At 44.1% G+C, this 11,413-nt stretch overlaps 1 protein-coding gene across 1 annotated transcript in view; it reads left to right on the top strand.

Annotated features, from left to right (window-relative positions):
- The first annotated feature begins 541 nt into the window (after positions 1 to 541).
- LOC107113239 (partitioning defective 3 homolog B-like) overlaps positions 542 to 11,413 on the top strand; it is a 195,197-nt gene continuing 184,325 nt past the window's right edge. Inside the window, exon 1 of the mRNA XM_015414539.1 lies at positions 542 to 661. Coding sequence (XP_015270025.1) covers positions 542 to 661 — 120 coding nt within the window. The remainder of the gene's footprint in view (positions 662 to 11,413) is intronic.

The raw sequence follows: 11,413 nt of genomic DNA, 5'->3' as shown, positions 1-11,413 counted from the left end.
CCCCCAGTTAATAACGTGTTTCTTCTTTTTTTTAGAGGGGGGGGCGTGTGTGAGACAGAGTATCCCCCCTCCCCCATTCCTGCCTATGTCTTCCCCCCTTTTCCTGTGGTAGACTTCAAATTCCCGCCTCGAATTCCCTCCAGCTCCCCTTCCTTGGGCAGCTGGTCCCCCCCCCTGACCTTTGTTTTATCGCTTCTCTAAGGCCATGCCTGCCTTGGCTTGCCTCCGTTCCTGAACAGCTCTGGCCGGCCCTCTGCTTCTTCCTTTTCTCTCTTTCTCTGCCCTCCTTCCCCCCCCCCCATAAACACATGCTGTTGTCTGATCCCCCCCCCCCACAAACACCTGCTGCTGTCTGATTCCCCCCCCCCCACACACACTGTGGGGTTTTGTTTTGGAGTTTTGCCCCCTTCTTGTCGCAGGGTTCCTTTCCTCTCTGGTCCCCTCGCCTGCAAAGCGGTTCGCCTCCCCGTTTTTCAAAACCCTTGTTCTAAAAAGGCCTTATCTACTTATTATTATTTTAAAAATAACACATTTGGATGAGATGAAAGTGACAGTGTGTTTTGGCAAGACAGGGATAGTGGTTCCCTGTAAGGATGGACAGATCCGGGTCAGAGAGTTAACCCAGCAGGCTCTGCAGAGATTCTTAAGAACCAAAGAAAAGGTAAGGCATGACTTCACCTGGAATAGTTGTAAGCAGCAGTCCCCTGTGGGCGAGGGGTTTTTGGGCCATGCAGCCTTAGCCACTTCTGTGGCATGCATAAATGTTTTGGAGTGGGTAACTGTATTGAATGTAACTGGCCTTTTTATGCAGAGGTGGGGGTGATAGACATCTGTCAAAAATGACATTGCACTGAATAACTAGGGGGATGGGGGTTGTGGTATATGCTGTCACTTTCCCCTGGAAAAATGCTTGCTCCATATGCCCGCTGATTTAGGAGGAGGGGGAAAAACCCCTATAGCGTCAATGTGTGGTTGGTCTAGCATTTTAAAGAGCGGGTGTGTTTTGCAAACAGCAGTTTTGAGCTTGGAACTAGTAGTTTGATGTGATCCAGATGTTGCGTGAAGTGTTACTCAACAAATAATGAAGACTAGAGCCTAGGCTAATATTTTAAACAGCCTTGCCAAATACTTTTCTATTCCTTTAAAAATTGGCAGGTTTAAAGCTTGGACTCTTATTTTGTTTATCATTTAAAATGTCTTATTCTAATTTGAAATATTGTACTTCTAAGAGTTTGCTCTCCCACAGACTTGTACTTCTCTCCCACAGACTTGAGTTATTTTTCTTCTTCTTCTTCTTCTTTTGCAAGCTAAAGATCAGAGGTGGCCAAAGTTCTTAAACTGAAGATCTCAGTATGTATGAAAGACCCAAGGCCTACATCTCTTCATTCATGTCACCCTCTTTTCCTGCCATTATGAGCCAGAGCATGCATTAGTTGCCAAAGGGATGATGCTCATTCAGACTTCCTGTGGTGAAGGAATTGTATCTGGCCTGTAAAATTTAAAAACAAATACCATGTGGTGTGAAAATATTGCATTCCAAGTCCATGTAGCGTCTTCAGCTGTTGGAGGGGTTATGGAGTATGCAGATTGCTGAGTCCTATCAGGGGAGAGCTTGAATTTTTAATGGTATGGGTGGGACTCGCCATGGGAAGGTGGTTTTTAGGGGTGTTCCTGTGGCAACTATGATGCATGCTCCAGTCCCATGCTGCTTCCTGCTTGTTCCTACCAATTCATCGCCTTGGGGCCCATAAATGAATATTATTTCTCTCATTGGTCCATCCTCCCAACCTGCATGTTGTATGATAGTGTGAGAATGGATAAGAACATAAGAAGAGCCCAGCTGGATCAGACCAGCGCTCCATCTAGTCCAGCGTTCTGTTTCACACAATGGCCAAGCAGGGTGTAGAGGCCAAGGCTTTCCCTCCAGTGTTGTTGATCGTCTGAAGAATGTTGCTTCTGTATATGGAGGTTACCTTTACTCACCATGGCTAGCAGCCATTGGTGGGCCCAACCCTCTATGAATCTGTCTAACCCCCTCTTGCATCTCAGGAGCCCATGTGGCCTAGAACTGCCTTTATCTTCTACCTGTTCTTGCTCTTGTAAGAAGAGGAAGAGAAGAGAGACTAAGAGATTGGATTTATACTCCACCCTTCACTACCCGAAGGAGCTTCAGAGTGGCTTACGATCTTTCCCTTCCCCTCCCCACAAATGGCACCCTGTGACGTAGGTGGGGCTGAGAGAGCTCTGAGAGAACTGTCCTCGAGAGAACAGCTCTGAAAGAACTTGTGACTGACCCAAGGTCACACCAGCAGCTGCATGTGGAGGAGTGGGGAATCAAACCCAGTTCTCCCAGATTAGAGTCCACACTCCTAACCACTACACAAAACTGGCTCACATTGCTTTATAGCTATATGTTGTTCGTGAGTTGATGTTTGGTCGCTTTTTGTACTGGATGGCCAAGACATCTCTGAAAGAACTTGTGACTGACCCAAGGTCACACCAGCAGCTGCATGTGGAGGAGTGGGGAATCAAACCCAGTTCTCCCAGATTAGAGTCCACACTCCTAACCACTACACAAAACTGGCTCACATTGCTTTATAGCTATATGTTGTTCGTGAGTTGATGTTTGGTCGCAGTGAGCATGCAGTGAGTTCTGGTCAGAGACGTCTCATTCTTAGTGGTCAACATCTGTGTCTGTAATGCAGGAGATGATCCCAGATGCTGGAAAGTTGCTGCCAATTAGAGTAGTCTGTACTGGTGTAGATAGACCAGGTGGTTCCACATGTTCATCTTGTGGCCACAGTTCTAGAAGAATTTGTGAGCCAGGCTGTACAGCCTGGTGTTGTAGTTCAGGACTGTTTAGTAATTCCCAGTGCAATCTTATGAGGAGCTACTCCAGTCTAAATCCATCAATGGGTTCAGACTAGAACAATCTTACACAGAGTTACATTGTCAATAAATAACATATTAATTTGATTTCATAAGCTGCCTTAAAGCTTTTTAATGAAAAGTGCAATCCATAACTTAAATAAATAATGAAGAGAAACAAGTGACATCTTTGTTACGTGTGAGTATTAAGCAGTCAGATGATATGTTGTATGCTGAGTGAGAGCTAAATTCAGACTCAAGAACTAGATAGCCGGTATGGCCCCTTCCAGATCTACGATTCTATGAATTGTAGCTTGAAAACAAGTATTGTGTGGGAAAAGCATATTGCTTATTTAAAAACAAATGAGGCTGGGGTTGTTGTTTTTGTTACCAGCTAGTTTTTCCTATACAAAATCATTTTTCTGTTTGCTTTCCTATATGAAATTTGCAAATATTAGTTTAGTTCTCCTCAGTTTCCCCTCAACAGGTGATCATTGTTTGGGAATGTTTGCTAAACTGGTCCTATCCTGAACTGTGCAGAGGATGTAGGAGATCAGGCACTGTGGGAATTGGTTATTTAAACTCTTGCAGTGTGGTGAAAATTTGCCACCGAAAGTGATCCTTAAGGTCTTCAGTTCCTAAATGGATGTTCTTGTGACAGTGTGATACAGCTAGGCTGCTTCCAGCGGGTTGTTGTTTTAAAAAGTAAATGGGTAATGTAAATCAGGTGCTCTGCAAGTGTTTGGGGCTTTTTATTGCTCTGTTGAAAGCATTAAACCCAAGACACCTGCTTGACCCATGTGATTTAGAGGCAGGGTGATTGCAGGCCCCCCCCCCCCCCCCAATTGCTTGTTCACAGGCTGCTTTAGTATGACTTCATGCAGAAGATATTCTTTGAAGGGGGAACCTTTCAGAGATGGCCCTAGGAAACATGCCTAAGTTCTTTCTCTAAGAGATACTTTGCAGTTTTTAGTAATTAATATGCATGAAAAGTACCACACCAGACTACTAATTGCATACAGAAAATCATACTGCAGTGGTTATATTTCTTCTAATAGTTTTTAGCTTTGGAGGGCTAAAACCTAACTGTGAAAGGGGATTGGCAGAACTTGTGGTTCTGCGATAAGCAAAGTGAAGGAAATTGTTTTGTTGCTGGATGAGTCTAGGATTAATGGCTCCATAAAGCTCAGTAATACTTCTTGCTGACTGGAATTTAATGTCTGCGTCGCAAGAATCCAGGATAAAGTCTGAGTTATGTGGGGAGCAAGATTCCTTTGGATAATTAAAGTTAAGCAGCAGTTTCAGGGGAGGAAAGATTAAGATTCAGATTCTTTTGCCTTTTGATAAATGTTTGAATTATGGGTATGTAGCATCTGCATTATCAGGTTATTCATCTAAGCCTAATTTGACAGTTCTGATTTCTTATGTAAAGCCTCTTTAGTTTGTTTCATAAGGAAGCAAGGAGGTATGGAATCCAAAACAAACATTCCACAAACCTTTAAAAAAAGCAGGCCAGACTTTACAATGTAGGATAATCTTCACACACTGTTCTGTGTGAAACAAGTGAATCGTACTTTTGATAAACTATAAAAGGATCGGAAATTTTAAAATGGAAAATATTTTAAAAACCCTATTTTATAAGGACTTTTTTTTTAATCAGCAGCTTGATGTTTAGCCCAGTTGTAGACATGCTTACTCAGAAGTAAGTTCAACAGGGCTTAGTCCTAAAAGGCTGAGCTGAGAATTGCAATCAGGACATATAATCTAAACTGGGGGTTCCTTACTACTGGGCCAGGGGCAGGCCCCCCAATGGCATTTTTTCCTTGCTTCTGTATCAGAGTTTAATTAAGGATTAAGTAGTACTCAGAGTATAAAAAATGGAAGCATCAGGTTCTTTATTGTACCCAGTTCCTCTGTATGGCAAGATAAGCTTTTGGTGCTGGACCAGAATTTGGACAATATCGTGGCATCCAAGAATTTTAAAGAGGTAATAATCAGAAGAGGCATTTACCAGATACAGCTAGCATTTGTAACTCTGTGGAAAGTATTCTTTATTTGGAGTCATTTTACCGCCTCTAAAGGTTCCTTAAACTTGGTTTGTAGGCTCAATATTGAATGCTGCTTTACAAGATTCTCTTTGCCATTTTCAGTTCCATAGGTTGGATCCAGCCAGCTTTTTTCACTGGTGAAAAATAGAGGAGGGAGTCCCCTCTGACCACCAAAAAGTCTATCCTGGATGGAGATCATGGGACTTGCATGGACAAAAGTCATGTGGGATGGGAATTGTAATAAGGAGGGGCATTGGTTGAGATTGAGCAAAATATATATATATATATGGTGGATTCCAACCATTGTTTCCTCTAAGCTGTAGAGTCTTGTGAGCTAAAATTCTACTTTGTGAGCTACTGGCATTAAAGTTGTGAGCAAGTGATTTGGCTACTACATAAATTAGTTTGCTCTGGAACCATCCTTCCTGAGTTAAGACAAACATGTGAGCCGGAGGCTAAAAAACTGTGAGCTGGCTCACACTAACTCAGCTTAGAGGGAACACTGGATCCAACCCTATGAATTTAGGAGCTGACTGTTAATTTCAAAAGAACTAATGGCCCATTTCTAGAATTTAACTTCAGGAAGATAGTTTGTGCTGCTAACATCTTCTACTTAATGGGAAAGTAAGGATGAGATGGTAGAAAAACTGTGACCAAGGTAGGTTTTCTGATATAAATATATGTATATGTGTTTGTGTATGTATATATATGTGTGTGTTTGTTATATATGTATAGATGTATGTTGAACTCTTATTCATCCTAAGTGTAGGGGATGCATGCTGAAAATAAGAAGAAGCAGAATTGTATAAACTAAATGTTATTAAAAATCCATGTGGTCTAAATGTAGTGTAAGTAAAAAGCACATGAATAGTGCCATGTGTTCCTCCATGGCTACTACCCTGACAAATGGTGGGACATGTACAGCGAGGACAGAATTGTAAGTAGCTAGAATAAGTAAGGTGCCAAAAAAAGGTCCTTGACACTCTTACCTGTTTATACACAAACACACACACATGTGTGTATAGGCCAGATTGGCAGCTACCAAAATAATGTCAGAAGTATTTTTAAAAATTGTTAGCAACCTTTTTACCCAGTCAGAATAACTACCTGGTCTTCAAATGCTGAAGGCATTGTTCTGTTTGCACACGAGGCTACTTCAGGAAGCACGGCTCCCGAAAAGCCCTTCCCAAGATGATGGGGCCCTCCAGGAATACATCCTGTAATGCTTAGAAGACTATAACTTCCTTATGAGCACACAAAAGAGCTTTGTACTTGTACAGAGAACACGTTTATCCCAGACAATAATTTGTTTCCATAAACTAGTCTATTTACTTCATTTATACCCCACTTTTCTCCCCAGTGGAGATCAAAAGTAGCATTACAGCATTCTTCCTTTCTCCACTTTATCCTCACGTCAACCCTGTGAAGTTGGTTAGGCTGAGAGTGTGTGACTGGCCCAAAGTCATCCAGCAAGCTTCCATGGCAGAGTGGGGATTTGAACTTGGCTCTCCCAGATTGGAGTCTGTCATGCTGACCTCTGCATAGCATGCTTGGTTGTAAGGAGCATAAAAAAAGAGTTGATCTCTGCCTCCTACGCCTTGTCCCTCTGGTAGGCTTGGCTAGTACTTTGAGATCTAAGAACATAAGAGAAGCCAATGTTGAATCAGGCCAATGGCCCATCCAGTCCAACACTCTGTCACACAGTGGCCAAAAATACCAGGTGCCATCAGGAGGTCCAGCAGTGGGGCCAGGACACTAGAAGCCCTCCCATTGTTGCCCCCCCCAGCACCAAGAATACAGAACATCCCTTGCCCCAGACCAAGAGTTCCTATCTATACCTTGTGGCTAATAGCCACTGATGGACTTCTGCTCCATATGCTTATCTAATTCCCTCTTCAAACCGTTCATGCTTGTAGCTGCCACCACCTCCTGTGGCAGTGAATTCCATGTGTTAATCACTCTTTGGGTGAAGAAGTACTTCCTTTTCTCCCTTCTAACCTGACTGCTCAGCAATTTCATTGAGTGCCCACGAGTTCTTGTATTGTGAGAAAGGGAGAAAAGTACTTCTTTCTCTACCGCCTCTATCCCATGCATAATCTTATAAACCTTGATCATGTCACCCCTCAGCCATTGTTTCTCCAAGCTAAAGAGCCCCAAGTGCTTTAACCTTTCTTCATATGGAAAGTGTTCCGACCCTTATCATTCTCGTTGCCCTTTTCTGCACTTTTTCCAATGCTATAATATCATTTTGAGGATTTTGTTGTCTTTGCTCAGGTAGTACCCCCATTGTTGGGACATGATACTGCTAAGTTCAGGTGATGGACTGGTATCTTGATGCCAGTTTTTTCAAGCACTCAGTCAAAAGGTAGTACACCTGTAAGATCAATTAAACCATTTTTATGAGCCACAGTTTAGCATAACTTCTGAATGCAACAAAACAAAAGACTATTTGGCATCAGTGTAAAAGGTAGACCTTCACGCTGCTGGTATGGGGAGACTGGAAGGGTACTATCAGAAGGCACAGAAGATAGCTCAGGGAAGGGCTGATGGAAACATAGGAAAAGCAATGTATATGCTTAGTGGAAGACCTGCTTGTATGCTATTCTGTGTCGCAAAAGCTTTTAAAGAATGGCTTCGTGAAATGCAACTTAAAACAAACACAGTTTGTTCCAATTCCACACAATTCCAAGACAAATATATTGTTTTGCGTAGGTTTTACAGCAGTTCAAGGCTGTGGATCAGTATCGTCCATAAAATTTAGGCTGCTTGAGGTTTCTTGCAAAGGATTCAAAACAAACTGAAGGTCTGATGTCTGAGTGGGAATTGTGTTCTTGCTGCTGCTGCTGATTATATTTTTGCTTTTTAATACTACTTTTAAATTCTATTGTTAGGTGTCTTGAAGAGGTAGGCTACAAATACTATAAATACATTTCTTATTGCATATGGCGTTTCTGTTTCACATTTTGTTTAGGAAATCCTCAAGCCTTACAGAATGGTACTGTTGCAGTATAAGCCTTCAACTCTGAATATACTTATGAGAGCCAGTTTGGTGAAGTGGTTAAGTGCGCGGACTCTAATCTGGAAGAACCAGGTTTGATTCCCCACTCCTCCACTTGCACCTGCTGGATGACCCTGGGCAAGCCATAGTTCTGTCAGAGGTGTTCTTGGAAAAGAGCAGTTTCTGTCAGTGCTCTCTCAGCCCCACCGACCTCAGAGGGTGTCTGTTGTGGGGAGGGGAAGGGAAGGAGTTTGTAAGCCACTCTTGAGACTCCTTTGGGTAGTGAAGGGCGGGGTATAAATCCAGTCTCCTCTTCTTTTTCTTCTAGGTGGAAGTTAAGTCTCATTGTTTTAAAGCAGGGGTTAAACCGGCTTGCCCAGGGCTTTAATCCAGCCTGTGAGTGGGGCTCCCTTCTCTTCCCTCCTCCCCTGCCCCTACTCGCTCTTTTGAGCTTGAGCTGCCTCTGAGTGCAGGGAGCAGAGGGCAGGGCTGCCAAACGTCCCAGCGCTCTTGGCCTTTGGGTGCATTCCTCTCTCCTTCCCAGCCACAGCTCCTAGCCTCTGTTATCCTCCTCACAGGTAGGGGCCCCAGGGCGTCCTGCTGTGATCCTTGTGCTTCTTCTTGATGTTTTATTTTTAAAAATTGCATTGCCAAATCCCAGTATTTCCCCACCATTCCATTTTTGGCAGGCATCTTTTCAGGGCAGCGGGGTGGGAAGGTTTTGGACCAACCACAGTTAAACTATAGATGTCTACAAATTCAAGGAACTCCAGTTTTGCAGAGAAATATTAGTTTTAGCACACACACCCTCCTAGCAGGCCTGTAGCTACATTGAAGCATTCTGGGGCCCGGCCCCCTGACTTCCTACCAAGGCCCCACAACTTCCCCACCTGTCAGCAGTCCCACAGGCTCCATCCTGGGCTGGTGGCCGAATCAGGCAGAATCAATTTCGGTGGGCAGAAAGACTCCTGCGTGTCAATTTCGGCAGTACCAGCCATTGGGGAGTCTTTCTGCCAGCGGAATGTCAATTTCGGCCCCATTATATCCTATGGGCCATTGAAGTCAATGGCAAAACCATAGGGTATATTCTATGGGGCTGGAGGGGAGGTGGTTTGAGGGAGAGGCTCCAAACTCACAGGGTTGCTGTTGGAGCCTCTCCCCAAGATACCCACCAGGTTTCAAGAACATTGGACCAGGGGGTCCAATTCTACGGGCCCCCAAACAGGTTGCCCCCATCCCCTCCATTGTTCTCTATGGTGGGGAAAAAGGGGAGGTTTGGGACCAGCCACAGTTAAAATATAGCGTTCTACAAATTCAAGGAACTCCAGTTTTGCAGAGAAATATTAGTTTTAACACCCTTCCTCCTAATGTGGGTCTCCAGTGGAATCTCTCTGCTACCTGGCATCATGTTTTATGACACACATGGCCTGACCCAATGAAGTCCCATTTATGTCAGATCCGGCCTTCATAACAAATGAGCTCAACACTCCTGTTTTAAAGGTTTAACTTTTAAACTTGGTCTGGACAGGATTGTAAACGTTGCTATTGATTACTGATCACCACCATGCTTGGATTTATAAAAACCATTCATCCTAATGAGGTAAACTCTTGTGGAGATGTATTTTTCCCCCCGTGACTGATTCCTTTTCTTCTTTAAACTCCTTATCTCTAATAATGCTGATCTATAAACAGAAACGTTGTATTCATGATTTAATTTTTTTCCTGCAAAAGAGTAAGGGTAACTGTACAACCTGTAATCCAGTTAGGGAGACGTCACACATCCAGCACGGTTAATGCTTCATGGATGTAGTTTGTAACTGATTTTATAGGCATTTGAAGAAAACTCAGATCATTAGCAGTAGTTAACATGGGTTTTTAAAAACAAATTCCAAAGCAGCCTTTTCTCCCTTTTATTTTTTTGGGCAGAGCAGCTGGTTTGTCAGTGGGGATACAAAACAGGCAGCTAAGCAGGTGGCAGGCAGGCTCCTAACTCTGTGTGAAGCACATTCTTATTCAGAGTGTTAAATGGTGGCTGTATTCCGAGATTGCAGAACTGTGATTTGTTTAGACAGCGGGTTGCGTCCTGTGCAATATCTCTGCGGATGGAAGGGGTTTCTGTCGGCAGAGAAGGACTTCCCTGCTTCCCCCATTCTTCTGCAGTCCAAAATACCCTAGGGGACCTCCAAGAACGAGGGAGGTCTTCCACGGATGTGGAAATGTAGTGAGTGGAAATATTCTGTGGATCCAAACCCATGGTTTGTTGAAACTGCAGGGTTGGGGTTTTTTGGGGGGTGAGCATAGATCACTATTAGTCTAATGCATGTGTGGAATGTATATGTAAAGCTCAATTAATCTATCTCTTTCTGCCTGGCCTGCCTGCAAACAAAATCTCCAGATGCCATCCTGAGCTCCCTTGAACACAGGAACATGTTTCATATGGCATCAGGCCACTGGTCCATCAAGGTCAGTATTGTCTACTCAGACTGGCAATGGCTCTTCAGGGTCTCAGGCAGAGGTCATTCACATCACTTACTGCCTGATTCTTTTAAATGAAGATGCCAGGGACTGAACCTAGGACCTTCTGCATGCCAAGCAGATGCTCTTCCTCTGAGCCACGGCCCCTCCACAGCCCCTCTTGCACTGCAAGATTGCTCGCTCCTAGTCAGTTGCAAGAAATGGAAGAGGAACCAGGAGGAGAAAGAAGCACAGAGCAAGCTGAGCCCTTGCCCTTGGCTAAGGACTGTTAGTCTCCCTCTCTCTTCCTCTTTCATTCTGCCTAATTAAAATCTTGAACTTTGAGGCTTGTGCAATAAAACAGATATTTTATGCTCCTTGCCCTCCTTACTCATTGTTGATCATCCTTCCCTTCTCTGTTGCTCCTATCTGGCTCTCACAGCCAGTATGATGCAGTGGTTAGAGTGTTGGATTAGGTTTGTGGTAACTCACGTTCAAATCACTGCTTGCCAGAAAACTCACTGGGTCATCTCTGGCCAGTCATTCTTTCTCAGCTTCAATAGAATTCGTGTGAGAATAAAATGGCAGATGGGAGAAAAACAGGTTGCTTACCCGTAACTGATGATCTTCGAGTGGTCATCTGTGCATTCACACCCATGGGATCTAGTGCGCACGCGCTGGATCGATCGGCATTGTAGCAAGCTCTTTTAATGGATTTTCGTGCCCAGACCTCGGGCATGCGCAGGAACCCCACTGCGCATGCCCAGAGGGGAGGGCGTGGACATCCCGCCAGTTCCTTCAAACCGCCGCAAATCAACCCCTATTGAAAATGTAGAAGCTGACAGCAGCGGGGAAGGAGAGCGGGTGGTGTGAATGCACAGATGACCACTCGCAGATCATCAGTTACAGGTAAGCAACCTGTTTATCTTCGACGTGGTCTCTGTGCTTCACACCCATGGGAGATTAGCGAGCAGTGACCTACCTGGAGGAGGGTGCTGGCAGGTCCTTACTGCGTTGCCGAAGATAGAATGTGACGTCCCATGTT

This window comes from Gekko japonicus, unplaced genomic scaffold (genome assembly GCF_001447785.1).
Source record: "Gekko japonicus isolate JY-2015 unplaced genomic scaffold, Gekko_japonicus_V1.1 scaffold538, whole genome shotgun sequence".
Lineage (NCBI taxonomy): Eukaryota > Metazoa > Chordata > Lepidosauria > Squamata > Gekkonidae > Gekko > Gekko japonicus.
Note: the sequence above shows the minus strand (reverse complement) of the source record. Positions and strands in the feature narration are given on the sequence as shown.